This window comes from Helianthus annuus, chromosome 7 (assembly GCF_002127325.2).
Source record: "Helianthus annuus cultivar XRQ/B chromosome 7, HanXRQr2.0-SUNRISE, whole genome shotgun sequence".
NCBI lineage: Eukaryota > Viridiplantae > Streptophyta > Magnoliopsida > Asterales > Asteraceae > Helianthus > Helianthus annuus.
The window spans coordinates 114,959,683-114,985,719 of record NC_035439.2 but is presented as its reverse complement, the minus strand read 5'-3'; the positions used below and the strand labels follow the sequence as shown (position 1 = coordinate 114,985,719).

At 37.7% G+C, this 26,037-nt stretch overlaps 2 protein-coding genes across 2 annotated transcripts; both read right to left on the bottom strand.

Moving 5' to 3' along the window:
* Positions 1 to 8,900: 8,900 nt before the first annotated feature.
* On the bottom strand, positions 8,901 to 10,980 carry LOC110907140. Its single transcript, XM_022152166.2, has 3 exons — positions 9,899 to 10,980; positions 9,356 to 9,744; positions 8,901 to 9,277 (listed from the first exon to the last, which is right to left on the bottom strand). The coding sequence occupies exons 2-3, from the start codon at positions 9,738 to 9,740 to the stop codon at positions 9,186 to 9,188; spliced, it is 477 nt and encodes a 158-aa protein (XP_022007858.1). The 5' UTR covers positions 9,741 to 9,744; positions 9,899 to 10,980; the 3' UTR covers positions 8,901 to 9,185.
* Positions 10,981 to 17,060: 6,080 nt separating this feature from the next.
* Positions 17,061 to 19,819, bottom strand: LOC110925678 (vacuolar protein sorting-associated protein 60.2). Its single transcript, XM_022169566.2, has 7 exons — positions 19,572 to 19,819; positions 19,274 to 19,425; positions 18,746 to 18,839; positions 18,545 to 18,616; positions 18,327 to 18,438; positions 18,067 to 18,224; positions 17,061 to 17,324 (listed from the first exon to the last, which is right to left on the bottom strand). The coding sequence occupies exons 1-7, from the start codon at positions 19,638 to 19,640 to the stop codon at positions 17,271 to 17,273; spliced, it is 711 nt and encodes a 236-aa protein (XP_022025258.1). The 5' UTR covers positions 19,641 to 19,819; the 3' UTR covers positions 17,061 to 17,270.
* Positions 19,820 to 26,037: the final 6,218 nt, after the last annotated feature.

Sequence of the window (26,037 nt, the reverse complement as noted above, 5' to 3'; positions counted from 1 at the left end):
CACGCCCCCGTGTTCGCTGGACACGGGGCGTGTTCAGACTCTGTTTCTTCTCCTTTGCCTTGGGAGGTGCCGTTGAGGGTCCGGGCAGTCCACTTTTGTTCCTTTTCTTGTATTTATGCTAGAATTAGTTGTCTTTTTGCTTCTTTTGTGATTTTGAGCTCATTTCATCCTGAAAATACAAAAGGAAGACAAAAACACTCTTTTTCCAACATTAGTACTTAAAAAGGGTTAGTTTTATGCCTTAATTGATGTGATTTATATGTTGCATTTTACACACATCAGTGCAAAACAAAAGAGCTCCAGCTAAGAAAAGAGAACAGAAAGTGAACTTTGTTGGATCCAAGGGTACGGACAAACTTGAAACATTTCAAAATAAATCTAACATTGATTTTGTAAAACAAGTTAGAATTTTAAAACGAAATGATCAGAACAATTATACCCAACACACAAATGGATGTGACTTAGGTCCAAGCACATCTAAATCACAAAGTTCAGTGTCTGGTTCTCCGTCTGGTCATCAACATGTTTCTCCGAGGTTTGTAGAGCGGAGAATGTGTTTTGAATGTGGCACAGTTGGGCACATTGTAAGATGCTGCCCATACCTGCAAAAGTTGAAAGGAAAAACGAGTGCTCCCCAAGAAACCAATTACCAAAAACAACCGGTTTCCCCGAAACAAGACCCACGTGTCTTGAAAGAAAGGGAAAAGAAGTTAAAACAAAAGAACCAAAAGGTAATTGAGAAGGCCTTAAAATCAGAGGTCAAAGAAGAAAAACCTGTACAAGCTAAATCCACAACTGTAAAACCAGTAAATGCAAAAACAATTAATTCAAATACTGGTAAGGGACAACAAGCTTCGAAACAAAAACAGGTAATTCAGTCAGGGGGAGCACCAGAGGTTTTATTTCCTAATCATCAAGTGATTGAAATCACTTTCCTTGATGATCAAGGACGACCCAAGTCCACAAAGGCTTGGGTCCCCCTCTCAAACTGATATTTTAGTTGCATGTGCAGGCGGCTCCAGGAGGAACTATTAATAGTCTTTGGATTGTTGATAGTGGGGCTTCCAGGCACATGACGGGCGAATATCGTCTTCTTTTTGATGTGCGAAGTATAAGAGGAGGATATGTTGCGTTTGCTGGAGACAAAGGAGGGTATATCACCGGCGAGGGAATGATCTCAAATGGAATTGTGAGTTTCGACAAAATCAATTATGTGCAACAGTTGGATCACAATCTCCTGAGTGTTTCTCAGATCTGCGACAAGAAGTTCACCGTGCATTTTGATGATGCCGGTTGTTATGTGCTGAAGCCAGGATTCAAGATTCCCGCAGAATGGATTCTCTTATCAGCACCAAGAGTTAATGATTTGTATGTCCTTGATATGAGCCAAGCAATAACTCAGTCCAAACAAGTTACTTACTTTATTTCAAAAGCCACTGAAAAGGAGACGATCTCTTGGCACAGACGGATGGGTCATATTCACCTCAGAAAAATGAATCACCTTGTCAAAAACAATTTGGTGAGAGGTGTCAATGTGAAGAACTTTCAACTTCAAGATGTCTGTGTGCCGTGTCAGAAAGGGAAGCAGATCAAGAAATCACATCCATTGAAGAAGGTTAACACTGTCAACATGCCACTCGAGCGTTTGCATATGGACCTTTTCGGCCCAGTCAAACACAAGAGTGTGCACGGGGAAGTTTTCTACTTGGTAGTTACTGATGACTATTCAAGATTTTCATGGGTTGACTTCATGGTCCACAAGAGCGAGACTCCAGAAATTCTGAAGAATTTGATCACCTTGTTGGAAAATCTGTATAATCTAAAGGTGAGGCGAATTCGAAGCGACAACGGTACCGAGTTCAAAAACAGGGTTATGGATGAGTTTTGCACTGCAAAAGGAATCCTTCATGAATACAGCTCTCGGTACACGCCACAACAAAATGGAGTCGCTGAAAGAAAGAACAGAACCTTAATTGAGACTGCAAGAACCATGTTGGTTGAGTCTCAGCTTCCAGTTCGATTCTGGACTGAAGGTGTTGCCTCGGCTTGCTACACGTTAAACAGGGTTCTCACAGTGAAAAGACATGGCAAAACGTGCTTCGAACTCCTACACAAGAAGACTCCTGACTTGGAATATCTAGAACCTTTTGGTGCACCATGTACCATGATTGAGCCTGACGGGAAGTTTGGTGCCAAAGCTATCGAAGGTTACTTCCTTGGGTATGCTACTCCTAATCTGCGAGTATGGAACCTGACTACCAAAAGAATTGAAGAATGGGGTGATGTAAGAGTTCAAAGATATTCTAATCCTCCGAAGCCTTCTGGAGACCCATGGATGTTCGATTATGATGGTCTTTTCGACTCATTTAATCTGTCGACATTTGATGATGACAATGCAATTGCTCAAATGTTGTCTGAAAGCGAGAATGCGACTGGCTCTCAGTTAGCTCGTCCAATCATTGTTGACTCACAAACATCTTCTTCTGTCAACAATCTCGTTTCAAATGAGGTGTTTAATGATGCTGTCGATTACAATTTGTCATCGGAAGATGAGGAGTATGTTGATGCAAATGATGGTGAAGCACTGCGACTGGTTCAAGGTACTTTAGAAGCAACGGATCCAGTGTCTGCGCCAATTATCCAAGAAGAAAATGCATCATCTTCTACAACTCAACAGCTTCAGAATGATATCGGGAATTTAAATATCAATAACTTGAGGTCAAATGTTGAAATTCCTCCAGTCTCTGAAACCCGAATTCATAACATTCATCCTCAGCAGAATATTATAGGTGATGTTCTCAGTGGTGTAAGGACAAGGAATCAAATCAGAAATAACGAAAATGCTGGCTTGTATGCTGAGATACGAGAATCGGGACAACAAAATGATTGGTCTTTCGCCTGCTATGTTAGCCAAGAAGAGCCTAGATCTTGGAAGGAGGCATTGAAAGATGATTCCTGGGTGGAAGCCATGCAAGAAGAACTTCAGCAGTTCGAGAAGTTGGGCGTATGGAAATTGGTTGATAGGCCCGACAACTACAAGAAGATCGGAACTCGCTGGGTGTTTAAGTGCAAAAAGGACGACCGTGGGATTGTTGTCCGAAACAAAGCAAGGTTAGTTGTTCAAGGCTTCAGTCAGATTGAAGGCATTGACTACAATGAAGTGTATGCACCTGTTGCTCGTCTGGAGGCTATTAGAATCTTTCTAGCCTACGCATCCTTCAAGAAATTCAAGGTGTACCAGATGGATGTTAAAAGTGCTTTTCTACACGGAGTAGTCGAAGAGGAAGTATATGTCGAGCAACCACCGGGGTTTGAAGATCCATTACATCCTGACAGGGTTTTACTTCTTAACAAGGCGTTATATGGTCTTCATCAAGCACCTCGGCTTGGTATGAAACGTTGTCTACCTACCTGCTGAGCAATGGTTTTAGACGGGGTTTGATCGACTGTACCCTCTTCATCAAAGAAAAAGGTGAAGATCTTCTGTTGGTACAAGTGTATGTCGATGACATTATCTTTGGTTCTACCGATGATAAGTTATGCAAGGAATTTGAAAAGGTGATGCAAGATCGATTCGAGATGAGTGCGATGGGTGAAATGACGTTCTTCTTGGGTTTGCAAGTTAATCAGTCCGAATCTGGAATTTTTATCCATCAAACCAAGTACGTCGGAGACATCTTGAGCCGGTTCCAGATGTCCGATTCGAAGCCAATTTCTACTCCTCTTCCGCAGAATCACGGGATTACTCCGGATGAAGAAGGAGATGCTGTGGATTCTTCACTTTATCGTGCTATGATTGGATCCTTAATGTATCTCACCGCATCAAGACCCGACATTATGTATCCAACTTGTCTTCTCGCTAGGTACCAAGCGAATCCGAAGGTCTCTCACTATGCTGCTGTCAAAAGGATTTTTCGTTATCTGAAGGGTTGCCCTGACACCGGGTTATGGTACCCTAAGGATGATAACTTTGATCTCAAGGCTTACAGTGATTCTGATTTCGACGGCTGCAAGAAAGATGGCAAATCAACTACAGCTGGATGTCAGTTCTTAGGCAATCGCCTAGTCACTTGGCAATGCAAGAAGCAGACATGTGTGGCTACATCTACATGTGAAGCGGAATACATTGCTGCATCTAGTTGCTGCTCCCAGGTTCTATGGATCCAATAACAGATGCGGGACTACGGTTTTGAATTCCTAACTACTCCTATTTATGTTGATAATGAAGCTGCTTTACAGATCACTAGAAATCCTGTACAGCACTCGAAAACGAAGCACATCGATATTAAATATCACTTCATACGTGATTGTTTTGAAAAGAGACTTATCGATGTGGTTCATATTCATACCGACCACCAACGTGCCGACCTTTTTACCAAAGCATTTGATAAATCAAGATTTGATTATTTACTTTTGGTAAACGGCATTAAGGTGAAGCAAGAGTAACCGACATCAGGAAATCGTTTTTTTTTTTTTTTTGTAAATATTTTTCTAAAAACCAAAAATCCAAAAATATTTTTCATTTTCTTTATTTTTGAATTTTAGGGGGAGAAAGTTTCAAGAAAAATACAAAAACATTGAAAAACCACAAAAATACAAAAATATGTCTTTAATTTACTTACTTTCTGCATTTAAGGGGGAGAAAATTCAGAAAAACACAAAAACAATAGAAAAACAAAAATGAGTTTCTTGGTAATATAAGAGAAAGTGATATTACATCAGAGGTCGGTTGAAACATGTTTCTAGAAATCAAAAGAAAAAGAAAATGATAAGTAGCTCTACTAATGATGTACCGGTAGACTCACGATCATTTTAAAGTATGCAGGAGATATAAACATAACGAACTGAAAACCGCGTGGGAACCGCTCATTGGCATATGGTCTTGGTACCGAAATTTCGTTTGATAGATTGCCGAGGTTCTGAGATATTCGGGGTTTATGATGTTTATCATCTGGGTATCATGGTTGTTTCTATAAAAGACAAAGTCTAAGTTCTTCCATGATACCATACATACGTGTACATAATTCATACTGCATTCGACCTCAATAAGTGATAAACAATCACATGTCCATACAAAATAAGTGATAAAATATCACATTTATCCGGGAGTCAAGTTCGTCTCTCTGCTGTACGGAAGTACTGACCTGTTCACGGACTTGCTCCTGTGCCCTCATGCATCGAAAATCAAGTTCCTCATCAATAAGTGATTCTATCACATAGGGCTTGTTTTCAAACTCAAATAAGTGACTTGTTCACATTGTATATATATACGTTAAAAACGAATGATAATTGGTATACTCCCCAGTAAGATGAACTCTCGTGCATACCTTGATACGGGAATGTGTCGTGAGTGGATGAACACCGGTCGGTAAGTATAAATCATACCTTAAACGTATCTCATTGTATTATGATTACACTTGATTGTTGAGTTTAAGTGGATAACAATATCGGTAATTGTGGTAGAATACAACTTCTGTAAAAGAATTTTAAAAGGAAATGTGTTTTGACAAAGGACCGCAAGCTGATATGATTCTCTTCGCCAGAAACTCGCAAAAATATTGTTGTGTTGTACATATTTATTTACTGCTTTATTTTTAAACAGTTTTGTCGTTTGGTGCATATCAGCACGACATTAGCGGTGATGTCGTTTGATAACATTCAAAGGATATTAAAATTGTTGCCTTTTTATTTTATCAAACCTCAAAATACAAAAAGATTTTCAATTTAATGTTATTTTTGATTAACTGATGTTGGTGCTCGATCCGATACCTGACTAGCCGAGATACTTCATAAAACTAACCTTTGCAGAACTTCATAACGGACAACTTTTCAAAATGGTCATTTCTGAAAACCTCCAAAATTTGAAGGGTTTAAATTGGAAATTCCCAAAAATCCAAAGTGTTGGTGGAAATCTGATCCTTCGAGGAAGCAATGGCCCTCGAAAGATCAGATGGTCAAGAAAGTCAACGAAAGTCAATCATCTCAGTCGAAAGATGATTTGGTCAACGAAGGATTTGACCAAATTGATCCTTCGAGCTGATCAGATCCTTTTGAAAGATGGTTTAAATCGAAAGATATCTTTCGAAGGATTCCAAAAATATCTGGTATCCTTCGATCCAGATCTTTCAAATATCTGGATCCTTCGAGCCAAATAGGGATCCTTCGAACCCAAGGTCATCCTTCGAGACACCTTTTCATCAAGCACCTCGGGCTTGGTATGAAAGGTTAAGGGAAGCGAACAGGGCTCGAGACAGGGAGGTTGAAATAATGAAAAGGCATAGTACTGTGTTGGAGAATGAGGCAAAAGCTCTAAGGCAGAAACATGATGAGTTGTCAGAGCGGTATAAAAATCGTGATGATAAATTAGTAGAAAGCTTCAAGCCTGTGTTCGCAAACTTCAAGAAGACTAATCAGAAAGTGGGTACACTGTGGAGTGAAAGGTGCAATGCCTTAGGCATTGTTCCCTCAAGACGTGAGGATGACAAGGATGATGATGCAGCTAATCCGGATCAACCAGCTGCCTCAGGTTCCGGTGCAACTGCATCCGGGGCTGCAGGTGGGTCTGGTACATCTCAAGATGCTCCTACTGCTCCTTCCACAGCTACTACTGGCCCATCTGAGCAGACAGAAACTCTGGGAACTTCTACAGGGCTTGAGCATGTTAGTCTGGAAGCAGAAATGTTTGCAGATCTCCCTGAATCCTCAGGTGTTCTTCAGTATCATCCAGTCACGGGTGAACTGTTAGAAGAGGGAGAACATGTTACTGAAATGACTGATGAACAGATACTGGCTCTGACAGAATTAGATGATGTTGCTGTGAGTATGATTGATGCTACTCCGTTGGAACAGGACCAAACCGATTTCTCTTCCATTGATGAAATCTTCATCGGTTCGGATCCTGAACGTCCTGTATATGTTGGGAAAGACAATGCGGAGGTTAATGCTCTTGATGATGATTTTGTGGCAGAAAAGACTGCAGAGTTTGCCAATCTCTCTTCAGATTCTCTGACAGCTCAAGAAAACCGTGAGAAGACAGTGAATGAATGGCGAGCGGATTTCCTAGCTAGGAACCTCCTCCGCTCGCTCCGTTGGATCAGGTTAACTATATGAGTCTGGAAAAGAATCGGGCTCGAGGACGCATTATTAGTTGGATGTTCGTTAAGGACCTTCACTGCATGGTCGTGAAACGAGAAAATGGTCTTCAGTATTTCAGAACTCTTCTCAGTATTCTCTCACTTCCGTACTATGATGTTGCAGTGTTAGCTCAACTAGACGTTATCAATCGAGACGAAGAAAAGATGGTGGATCTGTTTGCTAAGAAAATCAGGTTGGAAAGGAGAAGGGGTTGGAAGGATCCTCTATACAAGCCACAGTTTCCCAGATACGAGCAGATCAGATTTACACTTGATCCAGAAACAAACACTGCTCGCTATCGTTTGGTGTATGATCCTCCAAAAGTGATGAAGAAGATACCTTTGCTGAAAATGAAGACTGACTTTCTAGGAAATTTTCGTTGCTGGGTCTATGACGCGGATACTGGTGAAGCCGTGATCCTATTCAGAGATAGTCAGGAGAACTTTAGAATAATAGATCCGATGTGGATTACTAACATGTCCAGATCGGATATTATTGTTCTGAAGGATCATGAGATAAACTACTTGGTTCGGGATCGGGATCAAGCAATGAAGTTTCAGAAGATGGCCTTGTACTGCTTCAATTTGCTGGTCAACGCAGGAAGTGCTTGGTCATCGCATCATTTGACAGTGGAAAGAACGTCCGAGACTTAAAGACACGAAGACCGAGACAAAGCTACAGCCAAGGGGGAGTCTGTTGGTGCACTTGTGTCTGTACTTTGTCTGTATTTTGTAATGTATAAAACGATGTCTTTTGTTAGTCTTGTTTACGTCTTGTGTTTGGTGTGTATATGTGTTTGACTGTATGTTTGACCAAGTCAACCATCCTCCTGGTTTGACTTGGCCAAACAGTCAACATTTAGTGTGTAAGATTGTTATGCTTCGAAGGATGTCATCGAAGGATGGTTTGTATCCTTCGATGACCTCGAAAGACAAACCTTCGATGGATTCATATGGACCTCGAAGGATACATCATCCTTCGAGGTATGTCTGGATCCTTCGGAATCTTTCGGTAGATATTCTGGTCGATAGATGATCCTTCGACCAGAACTCCTTATCCTTCGAGCATATTATCTGTTTCGGGTATATATACCCATGTATGGGTTCAGTTCACGGAAGTCTTTTCAAGTGTTGTTCATAGTGCATGTGAGTGAACCAAGGTCTTGTAGAGAGCATTTCAGTTTGGTCAAGGGCTGTAACCGTGTCCACTGAAATACAAGAGAAAACTTTGATATATTGCTTGTCTACTCTTTCTCTTTGTAACTTGTGCTTTCATCTAAACTATCGGTTTGCACTCTGGCTTGGATTCCGCACTTGCTAGAGTGTTAAACATAACAAGGATTAGGTTTAACCTCAACCTCCGAGGGACCTACACTTTCAGTCCCAACTACTATATCTAACATAAAATCATCTATAAGTCACGTTTCGATGTCGGTTTCGATTGAGTTTGATTGTTTTTTGAGTTTCGATTCGAGTTTCGATTGATTCGATTGAATACCACACAAAACATAAAGTAAACATGCACAAGTAACACATAAGGAACACACACATATAGCAATACCAAAATTCGCATAATTCGAGGTTCGAGTTCGATGATTGATTTGATTACTTGATTATCGATTGATTAACTTTATCGCATTGTTACTTCCTACTATCCACAGTCGTAAATCGGTCGCATTGATTAAACATTCGACCATTTTATTTAGACAACACTTACTCCACATAATACAAAAAGCAAAAGAACATTAACAGTCAAGAAGTCAAAGTTGACTTGGAATTTGACTTTGACTTTGACATTCGAAAACACGGGGTGTTACATTACACCCTCTGAAAATCACGTTAAGTAGACGAAATAATCGAACACCCAAACTTGGACCATTTAGAATTATGGCCTTCAACCCATTGTTGCACAGATTGTACCTCATTTCTTAGCAGTGGAACACGTAGCTCATGGTAGCTTGGAGGCTTAAGCTGCGAGCCATAGCTTCCAACAACAACAATCATCTCTTTGAAACAGTCCATGTTAGCAACATTGAAGGCGATTCCGGCCTGCTAAAAAAACGCAGCAATAGCTTGTATTGTTCTGCCTCTAATCTCCTTATCACAAGTATCATGTATGCTTGTTTGAACTTTCTTTCCTTTACCTATGAACAACAAACATAAATGTAGTGAGCGCCAAAAATTATTACAATGAACCAACCAAAAACAGAAAAGTAACATACCTTTATTCACATATAAATCCATCGGTCCCTTCACGTTGATCTTTTTCCTCTTGTTTTGAGGACTAGGTATCTCAAGTACATCCTCATCTTCTAATTCCTCACCCCCTACATCAAACAGGCCCTCAATGGTTTTCTTCAACTTCTGCTTATTCATGTATGCCCTCAACTCATCCTGGACTTCTTTTGGACACAAGTTACAAGCTCTTACATTACGGTTACCTCCAATCTGATGTGTCTTAGCTCTATAGATCCCACAGTTTGTAACTTTCTTGCAAAATTTGCATGTTACAGAATTTTTATCTTTCGGGTCAACAAGGTAGTTGTACTTCCAACCCGGATCAGATTTCTGGTATCCAGACGGTCCCGCCTCATTTTGAGAAGACATGTTACTGTGAGATATAGATATTAAATAATAGATTAGGATTAATATGATGAACGGATTTACATACATGAACGAACAGAAGATTATTTGCATACATGAACGAACAGAAGATTATTTGCATACATGAACGAACAGAAGATTATTTGCATACATGAACGAACCTGAAGATTATTGGCAGTTGTTGATTGAGAATCGATCAGTGAATGCGTTTGTTTGTTGAGATCCAGTAAATTCGTATTATTTGTTGGGAGTCTGAAAGGTTTCTTATAGATAGAGGCTGCTGAATCTTAAAAAAAAAATAAAAAAAATAATAATAATTACTTACAGCCACGCGCATTAAATGCCTCGGAACTCTAAGCGCAGTTTTCCCGCCCATCGCTTTAATTGCGCCTAGGCGACCGCATTAACAACTATGGAATAAAGATGAAATCAAAAAACCAAATTATTTGAAAATTGTTTCAGATTTCAAGATTAGACGCGCTATGTGTTCTCAATACCAAATTATTTGCAAATCGCTAGTTCTTGTTCATAATCTTTTCATCCACCCTTTCGATGCTTTAAAAAACACACAGTGTGTGTGTGACAGAAGTAGAGTGTGAAACAAATTTTAAAGGAAGAAAGAAGTGTCACTGCCAATCACCACCACATACCCCCATCGCCAACCACCACCAACTGACCATCATTAGATTCAAACAAACCCAAATCTAGATCTGAACTCCATTTCTTGGTTGACCACCAAATCCACAATAAGAAACAACAACCAACCTCCACCGTGAACCTCCTCCAACATAACCACCGCCATCTCCGCCACTAACCACCCTTTTCCAAACCCCAACATCTTCCCCAAATCCACACCTCGTTTCAACTCTAATCAAGATCTTTAACTCTCCAAGAAAACCCACTTCCTCAAGCAAATTTCTCTCATACCTAGATTTCCTAATGTACAATTCCTCCAAAGTTTCAAAATTCACAAAAATGGACATGACAGTTGAGTTGTTGGCTGAATCTTTTTGCAAAATTTAAGTTGTTGCCTAAAGCTTATGTCAATTTATTAGCTTTTCTAGTCAAACAATATTGAGAGGATAACTTTGATTGAGGGGTTTTCATGGTGGTTACGGTGGTGGATTTGAGGGGTTTTCATGGTGGGTTTTCGGATTTGAAGGGATTTCATGGTGGTTGCGGTGGCAGGTGGAGGTGGTGTTGGTGGTTGCAGGTGGGGTGGTGGTGGCAGGTGGGTGGTGGTGGCAGGTGGGTGGTGGTGACGGTGGTTGTGGTGGTGGCCGGTGGGAGTAGGTGGGGTTGGTGGTAGGTGGATGGTGGTGTAGGTGGATGGTGGTGTTGGTGGTGGCAGGTGGGTTTTGGTTACGGTGGTTGTGGTGGTGGCCGGTGGGAGTAGGTGGGGGTGGAAGAGAAATTAGAGAGAGAGATAGAATTGAGATACAGAGAGAGAATTATGTGTGTATATATGTATATATGTACAAATGTATAATCTATTTTAAACATAACTAATGTATTTATTATTTTTTATGATTATTTATTTTAATATTTAAGGTAAAATGACTAAAGTACCCCTATGTGGGGTCCAAATTGTCAGACTTAAATATGAAAATTAACTGAGTTAGGGTCAAAGGACATAACGACATAACGTGCAAGGGTTTTTAAACATAGAGTACGTTTACTGTACTTATTAAAGACAAATGACACATTTTCAATAAACCATACATAAAGAACGATTTTTGTAATTTACTATTTAAAAAAAGAATCAATATTGGTTTTTTCAGTTCATATGTCATCACCAATCTTGACATATATGGATTACCAAACTTGACATAAAATTTAAAATGTAACACACTTTGATATTTTTGTGATACTCTTTCGTTTCTCTAGGCGAATTAGGGTATCACATTGTGATCTGATTCATTTTGAATCAGATCTTGCATTTGTTTCTTGTTGTAAATCGTATGAAGATTATCATGTTGATAATCTTCCGAGTGTTAGAGTTATAGTTTGTTACAGCTTGTATCATTTGAAGATTTGGGAATAAACGTCTTTGTGTACCCACTCAGAAGTTGTTTAGGTTGTTATATTGTTAGGTGTAGAATTGTATGATTCTCACTTTTATCAGATCTTTGTCTTGAATCATGTTATTCGATAGTCTTGACCACTAAATGTCTTTCAGTGGCGGTTCGTAAGACTTACCTTCTATGATCTAGTTGTGTGGTTAGTTGAACAGTGTGGTTTGTGTGTTTTCTAACCAGTTTTCGTGTCAAGATTATTCTTGAATGTTGTTACAGCCTTGTGTGTTTCTCTTGTGTAGAGATATTGATTTCTGGTCTTAAAATCGTGTGATTTGGTGTTGATCAGAAGTGTTTTTGGCCGTAAATTCTTGTCTGGTAAAGAATCATGTGATTCTTAAGGTTATCAAGCATGTTTTGAATCCTGTGATTCACTTTGTTTGTTTGTCAGATTGTAAAGTAAAGTTGTAAAAGTTTTGATAAAATCAAACCATTCTTTAAGTTCTTTACAAATCGTTGACATGATTTTCAGATGTGTTTCTGAATTTTTAAAAGTCGCGTGGTTTTTTATTCTTTTATTAGTTATGTTTCTGATAGTTTTAAAAATCAGAATTTGTTAGTTATGTTTCTGATAGTTTTAAAAATCACATGATTTTTTCTTTGTTTTAATCAGAATTTGTTTTTCTAGTTTCTCATCTTCTGTGATGTTACAAAAAGTCGATGTGAGTTGTTCTATATGTTGGTAGTGGATTTAAAGTCCATTTCCTAGTTTGAAATCATGTGACTTTTCCATTATATCGGATATGCTTTTGGTATTGTGATAGAACCATGTGGTTCTTTGTTCGATGAGTGTTGTCTTTAATTGTTGTTTGGGATTGTGTAATTCCTTGTTTGATCGGATTTATAAATCTGATACGATTATATGTTTACATGTTTTTTTTTATTACTTTTGATTGTTTTCTCAAATGTTTGTTATATTTGTCTTTATGACATATGTTTTCTAATCTTCTTGGGTGTGGATCTAACGTTGACTATTCGATTGGATTTTTCATGAGATTTATTAAAACGTTTTTCGAGTAAAAACAATTTGTTTAAATTTGTTCTAGGTCTTCATGTTTGTCATATCGAAGTTAAACTTTATTTCTCTTTGTGTACAAAAGGAAAAAACATGTATGTTGTCAATATACGTTTATTGAATAAGCAAAATTGGTTTTATGTGTACATATGCTTATTGAATACTATAGACTTGTTTTTAAAAGGTACTCAACAAATAGTTGTGGTGATCTTGTGTGTTGAAAGTTAGTGATTGAAAATTCCAGCCCTTAGAGGACACGGGGTGGTCCGTTATACCACCCCACAACACGTGAAACTTCAACGGGAACACCGCCGCCGCCGGTTATATAACGCATGGAACTATCACGGCGTTGAACCGAGCACGCGTTGAACATTTGAAAATTTCGACCGTTTGAACATTTGACCGTTTTAAAACGGTAAACAATCAATTAAAAAAAATTATCCATTTTATCTATTTATATATCTACATTTTAACCATTTTACACACACCAATTTACATATTTTATACCAATTTAAACCCATTTCACACAATTTTTATATCTTTCTCAAATGGAATTTCCTACGGATTCGACGTTTCCGATGTCTAGCGATACCGATTCCGAGTCGTCTTCCGACAACGACACGCTAAACTATTTTGTGTCGGTGTATAACGAGCTTGATGCCGAGTCGTCCCGCCCAAAGAAGAAGATGGTTGACCGTCATCGTATACGTGCCAACCAAGTTTTGATGAACGATTATTTTGTAGAAAACCCGCTATACAATGTCGAAACGTTTAGAGATCGGTTTCGTTTACCCAAAGAATTATTTTTAAAGATTGTTGGAGACATCGAAGCAAGCGAGGAATGGTTTCAAGAACGCTACGATGCGAGGGGCAAACCAAGTTTCATGCCGATACAAAAATGCATGTCCGCCATTCGCCAACTAGCGACAGGTAACCCACCCGATCAATATGATGAATACCTAGCTATGTCTGAAAGAACTTCACGTGAATGTTTGCAATTTTTTTGCAATGCGGTCATTAAGTTGTATGCTAACGAGTTTTTACGTAAACCGACGAGCCACGACATCTCACGTATTTACGCCGCACACGAGGCTAGATGGCATTTTCCCGGGATGCTCGGTAGCATCGATTGTACACATATCGAGTGGAAAAATTGTCCAAGGGAGTTGCGAGGGGCGTATGTGAGGGGAGACATCAAAAGACCAACCATCATACTAGAAGCGGTGGCGTCGAATGATTTATGGATTTGGCATTCGTATTTCGGTGTTCCAGGTTCAAACAACGACATCAATGTGTTGCACACGTCGGCGTTGTTCCAAAGCGTAACGGATGGTACCGCACCTTCCTCTCCTTTCTATGTTAACGGTCGACATTACAGACGAGGCTTTTATCTTGTGGATGGTATCTACCCGTCTTGGTCTGTTTTTGTGAAAGCTCCCTCATTTCCTGTCGAGGCTAAAGAAAAGGCGTTCAAAAAATTGCAAGAATCGGCAAGAAAAGATGTTGAGAGGGCATTTGGTGTTTTAAAGGGTAGATGGGGTATACTACACCGACCGGTTCGTTCGATGACCAAGAAATCAATACATAGCATAGTGTATGCATGTATCATATTGCACAATATGCTGATCAAACACGACGGACGTGCAATATCCCCGGATTGGGTGCCGGATCCTCCTACACAAGTTCAAGTTCCACAAGATATCCATTTACAATTGCGTAACGAAGAAACTCACTTTCGGTTGAGATTCGATTTAATCGAACTAGTAGGTTCTCTAGGTTTGGAGTTTCCGGATTCGGACGAGGAGTAGGTTTTTTTTTTTAAATTGTATGTTTCTAGTATGTTAAATTGAAGTAGTATGTTTTAAATTTAATGAAATTTTTAATTTTAGTGTTTTATTGTTAATTTCTAATTTAAAATAAAAAATTAAAAAAATTAGTGAAATTTATAATTTTAAAATGAAAATTAAAAAAAGTTTGGGAGTGACAGAATTCCATCACTAGTGAACCACCCCTCCTACATTTCTATCACAAGTGATAGAAATTTGGTTGATGACATGGCATGTTTTTATTGGATAGTTGGAGTGATAGAAACTATCACTAGTGAACCACCCCTCCTCCCCTTATGTTGAAAGATGAGTGTTAACACAATACATATAGTTTTTTTTAACATAGTTTATATTTCGTCTCTAGTTAAAAATGATGTTTGTTTTCTTAGATATAAAAAATATGTTGTCAAAATAAAAAAGGGGTATTTTTTAGTATTCTATTTTTGATCGACAAGAAATATCAATATGTTGTGTTCCAATATGAAGGAAAAAAATGAGTTTTTACATGTTCAATCATATTTGAGGTTAGTCTCGAATAAGACTTTGATGTTGAGTACTTGGGTTGGAATATTGGTTTCTTCAAGAACTGAAGCAAGGGCTAAGGAAGTCTGGTCAATTTTTAATATAGTCAGTTGATAAGTATATTATTTTTACTTGCTCTATGGGTAAAAGATTGAAACTTGAAGCTGAAATATGTGTAATTTCTGGCTAAAGTTTCTAATTTTCATACATGAAGTTTTTCTTGCTAAAGTTTCTACTTTTCATACATGAAGTTTTAAGAAAGAGATTAATTGGTCAATTTTTTATATGGTCAGTTGATAAATATATTATTTTTACTTGCTCTATGGGTAAAAGATTGAAACTTGAAGCTGAAATATATGTAATTTCTGGCTAAAGTTTCTAATTTTCATACATGAAGTTTTTCTTGCTAAAGTTTCTACTTTTCATACATGAAGTTTTAAGAAAGAGATTAATTGGTCAATTTTTTATATGGTCAGTTGATAAATATATTATTTTTACTTGCTCTATGGGTAAAAGATTGAAACTTGAAGCTGAAATATATGTAATTTCTGGCTAAAGTTTCTAATTTTCATACATGAAGTTTTTCTTGCTAAAGTTTCTAATTTTCATACATGAAGTTTTAAGAAAGAGATTAATATCTTTCGAGTCTTTTCAGCGTTCTAAGGTTTTATAGTCTTGTGACTATTTGGTTTTATGAGATTTGTTTCTCATATGGTTATTAAATCAAGTGATTCATTGTTACTCAAAATATTTTTTCTCTGTTATTACCAAAAAAATTGGTATATGTAATATCTCTAATGTCATGACATTGTTTTTCCTTGGTTTTGAATTTAAAACTCATTATACTATTTGAAAAAAAAAATCTTGGTAATTGTTTGGTACTATTTGAAAAAAAAAAAAATCTTGGTAATTGTTTGGTATTGTGGAAAAATTATTGTGTTTTTGGTTATTGAATTGTCGGGGGTGTTAAAATATATGAATAATACCAATTTAATTATCAAAGTTTATAATATTCTTAATATTAATTATTGTTCTTTTATTTTGTATGTATAGTGAACCATGGTTTGATCATTGGAACAAGTTTGATGTGGGTCAAGTATTGAAGCAGGATCTCTTCTCCGGGTCACTATAAATGAGGACTAATGAGTCATTAGGGGACATATTTTTACACCATCAGTGTGTACGTGTCTTTAGAAGTCTTTGGAGAAAAGTCTTAGATCTAGGGTTTTTTGTGTCATAAACTCGTTAGTTCTTAAGGTTTTTGATATCAGATTATCATGTTGGTGATTTGATCCGTAGAGGCTTATCAAGATTTCGAAGTGTTGCGCTGTTTGTAGTATTTAGATCTAGTAAAAGTATTTCTTGTGTTTGAAATCGATTTAAGTTTATAAATTTGATAGTTGGTGTATAAATTGCAAGACGTTTCAAAATTGTAAAATATAGCAATCAACAATAAACCACAGGGACCAAAACAACAATTTACTCTTGTATCTGTTTGAAGACGCAATCGTGCCTAGCGATGAAAGTTTTATGAAGCGGTGCATCCAACCATTACATCTCTTTTAGAGGTTACAAATTGCGATCAGCTGGTAAACCATCACTATTGCGAATTCTACATTTCATTTTACACATCTAAACACCGTTTATCAGCAAACTCAATCGAATATCACCACCGTTCATTCTTGCGCAGCAATTCATCACAAGCCTCGAATCAGTACATCGCAGTATCAATTGTTATTTACTTATTTCCCGTTACTTTAGCCATTATTTAGAAACTCAAAAACGAGTCTAATTTCATAGTACGGGAACATATATATAATCAGGGGCTACTTTTAACTTGGCATCTATGTTAAAAACAAATGGGAATGTTTTTCCATTTTTTTCAAGATAAAAGTAAACATTATTATATACTTGTTATAATCCAAATGTAGGAGTTTATTCATAAGATCATATTCTAAATGACATCAAATAAAAGTAATCATGTTCGGATATGCACACTATTGTTTACAGAGGTAAAAAGGTGGTAGTAGTAGTAGTAAAGATGCCAAGCCAGCCAGCCGAAGAATAAACAGACTAATAGCCAAGCGGTTCGGGCTTAAGTGCGAAGTGATGCATGAGGGACAGCAGGAAACCCATGTTCATCCACAGGCTGTAAACCAAACAAAAATAAAATTACTTAACTTGACATGCGTCGGGTAGAGATGGCAATTTATTGCCAGTGTAGCGTTGGATAGCAGGTCAAAACAGGTTCTAGTTGAAATATGTCGGTTGGTCAGAATATAATTTCTTATAAATAACTTAAGATGGTTAAATATGATCATAAAATCTATACACGATATTAAAGAGTAAAATGCCATTTTTGTCCTTGAGGTTTGGCCAGTTTGCGACTTTCGCCCAAATGTTTGTTTTTTCGCATCTGGATCCAAAAGATTTGAAATCTTGCCATTTTCATCCAGCTCGTTAACTCCATCCGGTTTTCCCGTTAAGTCAGGGGTATTTTCGTCTTTTTTGTTAACTTAAAGGGCATTCAAGTCTTTCACTTTATGTACAACAGTACAAGCATTTAAAACACCCCTGACCGAATCCATTGGACCGAATTGCCTTTTAAGTTAACAAAAAAGACGGAAATACCCCCGCCTTAACGGAGAAAACGGATAGAGTTAACGAGCAGGATGAAAATGGCAAGATTTCAAACCTTTTGGATCCAGATGCGGAAAAACAAACCTTTGGACGAAAGTCGCAAAACTGACCAAACCTCAGGGATGAAAATGGCATTTTACTCCTATATTAAATTATTAGTTAAAAAAATGATTTTGTTCCATTTAATAACCTAAACCCAAATCGACCTGTTTAGCGATAAGATAACTAACACAGGAGTATTTAAAAGTCACCTGATTGTTAACTCTGCCAGCTGGCACCGCTTGTCCACTTGGAGCTGAAGGCAAGTTGAGTTCTTCGCTCAAATCAGGCTCGTTATCAGGTTGAAGATATGACGGTACCCCTTCACCTTCAGTTTCCTGCCCCATATCAGCCTCGAGCGCATCAAGTTCTGCATATCCAAACATAAACAGTGTTTAATCATGAAATCAACGATCCAAACAGATCGAAAGTGATTTTGATACTTGAAATGAAAAGAAAAATGTGTACTTACCACCCAAAAGCTCATCTTCATCGATATCATCGGGCACACTGTAACTTCTACCGAGAGATTCTTGTATTTCGTTGCTGATATCCATCATGTCCATCATTTCATCTTGCAAGTTCTATACAAGATATAGTAAACGGTCAACAATTAAAAAGATATTCAATTAGAGTCAGAAAGGGAGGTACAAAACAAATGATACGACAGTACAAATGTACAATACTAACATCAATGTCTTGAATCTTGACGGTTTTCATCATTCCTTTCAACTCTTTATTTGCTGATTTCAAAGCCGACATCTGAAAGATGCAAAAGTTAAAAATGACAACAGCACAATAAATATAAAAGATATTGCAACTTTGCAAGTTAAAGATGAGTAGACGACGTAAAAAAACCAGTAACAAAAACTTGAGAATCTTAAAACATACTGTTTGCTGAGCATCTTTAATCCCTTCTGAAGCAAATGCCACTTGATCTAGGTTGAATGTTTGATTATATAACATGTCACGTTGTCCTTCATACCTTCAAAAGACAATTGAAGATTGTAATTCAATTTATGTCACGTAATGACGCATGCATATACCTGTAACATCCGGACCCTCATACCACCAAACATTGTCCGTTTTGCCCACCAGGAGCTCACGGTTTTGTTTCGAGTTATTCAAGTGAATACTTCCCAAAAGGTCACCCATCCTGGAAGGAATTACTCGAATTCTCGCATTTTACACTACATGATTTGCCTAAGGTGTTACAAAAGCTATAATAGACTGCTAGCTACGGTTTACACAGCCAGTTTCAAGTTTCAAACTGTACCAAACTATTAAAACCAACAAACCGCAAAAACCAAACCATCCGGATCTCAAACCGAGTTCGGTAGATTTCAACAGTAAATATAATAAAGACCCCTAGCCCTAATTTACAATAGTGACATTAACTACAAGTATGAAGTATCTTACATTCTTTTTTGCTTAAGAACTCTCATAGCTCGAGCCTTGACAGCTTCTTGAGCTGGACCGGGTCTAGTCTTCTTAATCTGTTCTTTATATCGAGCAAGCTCAGCATCAAGCCGTTTGATCTTTTCATCCACAGTCTCACCTCTTTTATTAATCTAATACAAGTTCTTAAACCAATCAATCGTCCATTTCAATAATCACTAAATAAGAAACCCTAACAATATCTAATCATGATAATAAGTTAATAACCCTCAAATCAAACAATTGGTCAAATAAAACAAAGATGATAACATCGAATTACCCGATCAGAGGCGTCGTTAACAGAAGGAGGCGGTTCTTTGTCTTTTTTAACGCCGAATACTCTCCTCATATTTGCTGTTTTACTTCAATTTTGTGTGTGGTAATTCAAGGTTTGTGTTGGATTTGAAACCCTAATTGAACGGTGAGGATGATGATCTACGAGAGAATGAAGAGATTTTGGATGTTGGGTGTGGGTGAAGAAGGTTGTTGCTTTTTGATCATGTCAATCTATCTGGGATGGGTAAGTTACAAAATAAGTCCATGTAGTAGTAAGGTGCTATTTGTTTTTTTTTTTTAGGTAAAACGTAAGCATTTTGCGGACCACATCTGCAGACATCTGTAGCAGTAGAAGAGATGGATTAAACCTTTGCACTCTGTAAGAAGAAACTGTTTGTTTTTTAACTTCTGCAAGTCTCTAATAAGCATAAACATAATTAACATATTATAATCAAAATTCTTTAACAATTAACATATTATAATCATATTTAACATATTATAATGGGTTAATGGATTTAAAAACCCCCAACTATGGTCATTTGGCTGCTGGCACTCTCAACTTTAACTTTGGCTCACACCACTCCCAACTTAACACATTGATTGTCATGGCACCCCTCGTTAAATATTCACTAACCAGGTTAGTTCTTTTTGCTTACGTGTTCAATTTTTGATGACATGGATTATTTTTTATGAGGTGGCAAGATGATGTGGAGCTCAAGTAAAATAAAATTAAATAAATAATATATAAATCTTCTCTCCTCTGTACTTAAACATCCCCCCTCTCTCTCTCTATCATCTCCTTCCAATCTCTCAAGTTGCAACCCACTGTCACCACCACAGCTCCACCTTCAACAGGTTAGTGATTATTTAACGCCTCCACCTTCATCACCGTCACCACCACAGCTCCACCTTCACCACCACACCGCCCACCACCGCTGCACCTCTACATCACCACCACACCCACCCACCTATAAAACCTAAATCAATCCCCAAATCATTAAATTGAACCCCAAATCAGGCAAAACACTCAAAACAAGCACCCCTCTCTCGTGTCTGGTAGTCGGCGACCGGATCCGATTACCGGCCATACCCCCCTTCCGACACCCTCCTGTTGCAGAACATTTAAACGGCCACCACCGGTTGGTGGTGGCGTACGGTGAAGACACAAGCGACGTATGGCGGTGGTGGAGGTGGAGCCGCGGCGGTGGTGGTGGTGGTGGTGGGCGACGAAGATGTTTAACAACTCATTTCTATACGCAGAGTCCATTGAAACATCTCGTTCGTCGATATAAACCCTAAAGAACTTCAAAATCATTCTTACTGCGTAACAATCTTCGTACGTTCTTCGGATTCCACGTAAGCTCGTGAAGTAGATCACCACACGATCCTCTGTTCCAGCTAATCGAATTGCAGACGATTCGTTTGATGAAATTGACTTTTCTGGTTTCAGTTTCGTTTGCGTTTTGGATTTTGGTGCCCTACGAGCTTCGAATATGCTGCATAGGCTCTTAACTTTGCTTTTGATTGAATCGGGGAAGTTCTTGACGGAATCGGAGCGTTGGAATGAAGAATTAGGGTTAGGTTTTGTGGAATCGGTGGGTGTACAGTGAATAGTTTACGATCAGTTGAAGATTGGGGAAGATGATGATTTGGGGTCATCAGAACTGATCATGTTTAGGGTTAATTGAATGAAAACTGGATTTCTGGCTAATTGAATTTGTAAAGTGGATTTTGGGTGCAACTAAATTAGGGATTTCGATTGAATTGGGGAAATTTAGGTGAATTTTGGGTGAAATTCTGATGAGGATTCTTGAATTTAGCAGGTGAGGAAGTGGTGGCGGTGATGGTTGATGGTGGCAGTTGTTGGTGGAGAGAGGGAGGGGGAGATGGAGATGTACAGATAAGGGGATAACTAGAGAGATAGGGGCTCTGCATATATAAATACACATATAATATATATATATATATATATATATTATTAAGAGTAAATTACAGGTTTTGTCCTTTATGTTTACATCAAATTACAGGCGCTGTCCTTTTAGCCAAAAGTTTACAGGCGTTGTCCTTAACCTTTCAAAATCTTGCACGTTTTGTCCTTTAGGCCAAACCAGGTTAGAAATCTCAGTTAAAAACTGTCATGTGCAAAGCACATGAGGGTAAAATGGTAATTTTCCCTCTCAACCCCATTTAAAATAAAAAGAATTTCATTAAAACATACCAACCACCTATCATGTGCAATGCCTCGATCTCATTGTCGTCGGAAAACGTATTCACCGACACACCTCCACCGCCTTCGGAATACTCTGCCGATCGTCTCCGATCAACTGCCGACACGTCACCTTTTGAATCAACCTTCATAGCGTAACAACTTCTGATTCCTACGCTTTAACCGAATACCCAGTTCTGGTAACCGGATACCCAATTTGGTCTAAACCAAAAACCGAATATGGTTCAGTTTTCAGTTTAAACCAAAAACCGAATATGGTTCAGTTTAATCAGTGTGAAACTGGATAATAAACACCCCTAATTTAGGGCAACAGGAATCTAAATCGCATCACATTCATTATACTTAACTTGATAACAATAACTCTTACATCATTTAACTTCATTAGAGTTTAAAAAGAATAAATTGGCAACCAGATTCAACACAATTAGCTAAATAATCCTACTTTCAATCAACAACATCCATAACAACCTATACAATTACCTTTTTTGCGACGAAAACTCATCGATACCTTCATCATCAACAACCACAGAGCAATCCAAACCCCCCTTCCTCTCAACCGAATCCAAAGGCACTTCAGCGTCGGAACTGAATCCTGACCTTGAGAGTCTGAGTCAAGGACAGTTAAGGTTTCAAAATCTTCATCGGTGACCTCGATATGATTCGTGGCGGACCGAGGTTTGTTTTCTTCAGTTTGGTTGAAATCAAAGCCTAGTGAGAATGAAGGTGGTTTGAAATCAGCCATTTGTGTGAAGGATTATTGGTTAGGGTTTGGATTGAAATGGGGAAAGTAAGTTTTTTTATTGATGTTTTTGAGGTTAGGGTTTGGATTGAAACGGTGAGAGTAAGTTGAGAGGGAAATTACCATTTTACCCTTATGTGCATTGCACATAACAGTTTTTAACTGAGATTTCTAACCTGGTTTGGCCTAAAGGACAAAACGTGTAAGATTTTGAAAGGTTAAGGACAGCGCCTGTAAACTTTTGGCTAAAAGGACAACGCCTGCAATTTGATGTAAACATAAAGGACAAAACTTGTAATTTACTCTATTATTAAATATAATAATTATTATTTAGATTTCTTTAAAAAAATAATTGGCTACATCAGATTTAAATGAAACATCATACATGCCACATCAGATAAAATTGCCACATAGGTTAAATTTACTAACCTGGTTAGTGAATATTTAACGAGGGAGTGTCATGACAATCAATGTGTTAAGTTGGCAGTGGTGTGAGCCAAAGTCAAAGTTGAGAGTGCCAGCGGCCAAATGGCCATAGTTGGGGGTGTTTAAATCCATTAACAATATTATAATCAGATTTCTTGAAATAATCAGAAATCTTTAACAATTCATAACATTAAAAAAATCAATTCTTGAAATAAACAATTCATAACCTGTTTCAGCGAAGCAGTAGAGGAGGAAGGGCAGGACTTGTTTCGGCGGGCAGGGGAGGAAAGGCAGTAGCAACGTGGAGAAGAGGAGGAGGACCTACGGCGGCAGGCTGAAGGAATGGTGGGATCGACGGCTGGCTGAAGGAATGGTGGGATCGACGGCGCAACGTGGAGGAGGGGGACCTACGACGTCCGCGTGGAGAAGAGGCGGAGGTGCTATGGCGGCGTCTGTGTATAGGGGAGAAGGGAGGAGATGAAGAAGGAGCTAGAGTTTTCTTTGGGGGTGTTTTGTTTGTGGTATCTAGGCAAAATGAAAGAGTGGAGAAGATGTTAGAAGACATAGACCCACATCTGCACCAAGAAAAGGTCTCGCAGACCCTTTTTAATGGAAGGTATTCGAGAAAACAAACACACTGCAGACTCAAACGTTTGCGCCTGGTCTGCGTGGGACAGACATAAGAGGTCATGAAGAGCTTTTCACAAAAAACAAACACCCTCTAAGTAATGGTCCGTTTTGTTTTGTTTTGTCATTTCTAAGAACATTTACATTTAGGGTTGTAAAATAATTGAACGTTCAGTGAACAGTTCGTAAACTATTCGACGGGAGGTTCATTTACGTCTGTTTGTTTAATTAATGAACGAACATGAACAGTAAATTTTGTTCGGTTAGTTAAATGAACGATCACGAACACATGTCTCATTCGTTCAATTGTGTTCGTGAACGTTTGGTAATGTGTTAATGAAAATTCGTTCATGTTTGTTTGTTTATGTCGTTCATGAAAGATTTTTTAACATTTATTTATTTTATTTAAACTTTTTATATTCTTTAATTCTTATTTATCTCGTTACCCAGACAAATAAAATAGTAAACCCCATCTCCAACTTGTTTATGCAGCGTTCCACTTTCCTTCTCGTTATTCATTCGAAAAATACTATCGACCTTTGTTCAACGATTAGGGCTTCAAGGTCTAGCACTGCTCCCTCTTACCATCCACCTCTAGCCACCACCGTCTTCGTCGATTTTATCTGTGTTCATTTGTGTTTGTGAACACGTTCCTTTCCTTAATGAACGAACACGAAATTTCGTTCTGTAAGAGTTCATAAACCGTCCGTGAACACATTATATCCTTAACGAACGAACACGAACAAGGCCTTATTCGTGTTCGTTCTATTCGTTTACAACCCTATTTCCATTGGATTCTTATTTTCATTTCTATAATGTAAGTATTTAACCAAACAACAAATTTATCTATAAAGTGTCTTCATCTTTTAAAACCTTCCACGTTCGATTCTTTATGTCTATCTTTAAATAATATTAATTATATTTTCTTTTTCTTTCATTTACAACCGATATACCATTATACCATTTGAAAAAAAATACTACCTCCGTCCCATTAAAAGTGTCATATTTTGAATTTTCAAAGTCTTTATTTATAAACTTTGACTTTAATTATATATTTTTTGTGTTATATAAAACTTGATGAAAATTAACCCGATAAAAACACTTGTAAAACACACTCAAATCATATAACTTTCATCAAATATTATCTAACACAAACAAAATTATTTAAGGTCAAAGTTTATAAATAAAATTTTTGAAAATTCAAAATATGACACTTTTAATGGGACGAGGGAGTATATCAAATATAAATAGTAATCTCATATATAGAGAACTACTATTCAATCTATATTTATTCACTATTGTAGGAAAACAGGATGCAGTGTAACAATAGTTAATATTTTTTTTTAAATTATAAGGTTGAAAAGGATGCATGGATTTCAATGTAAACTCTTGTAGCTTTCTTATTATATCATGTGGCTTGTGGGAGTTGTGAACAACAATATGGAAAAAGAAGATACAAAAAGACAACTTTTTGTGTTGTATTTTAAGAAGTAAACATATTATACAAAAGTTCTCACTTTTTAATCTTATTTTTGGTATCCACTAAGCTTGTTTATACTATTGGTTTACTTATATTTTACGCATCTTTATAAACTTTAATTTAATGCCTCAAAATTGGGTTGATCGACTTTATTTAACCTATAAATGAAAAGTATGTATGATACAGATCAAACAAGTTAGCTTTAGTCTAATTTTAGAAACTTTATACACTTAATAGAGTATATTTTCCCTTTTCAGATCAACTTGTGAATACATCTTTAGTAGGAAAATATTGGAAACCATACATCTTGAGTGGCGATACAACCATATGTACGTGTTTCTTTTATTTGACAAAACGTAAAGTTTTATTAATATACAAGTTCAAATGGCAACGTTACCATACATTAACAAATAAGTTGCAGTCCACATAGATATTTCATATCTAGATAGACTATCCAGATGGATATCTATAGTACTGTTGGATTCAAGATTTTTTTTAATCAATGTCACAAAGTTCTGTTTTTTCAACCCTCTATCAACCGGAAATTCACCATTTGTGGCCTGGTGTAGAGAGAGTTGGGTTCTCCAATTGAGACTCACGTTTAATCCTCACTTATGTCACTTTGGTGGATTAGATAATGATGGATAGAGCCTAGCCTCTTTGAAGAGGTGTCGGGCTACATCCTGAGCCCACCCGGGTTTTCATCCCACCGTGTGTTACACCAGAGAGTTCTGCTCTTGTGATGATACAACAACTGTCAAATGACAGCCGACGGTCCAGGGGGAACGCCTAAGTCAAACTTTGAAGCCAGCGTGGACCCGGTTAAGACAATATAGTTTGACTGGAGTAAGGTAACGGGGCTCTCCAATTTAAAGAGTACAGTAGCTTAATACAAGAAAGTCATCGTTTTCAAAAAAAAAATAATAATAATAACTCAGATTTTCATCTCAACATCTCTTACGATTTTCTAA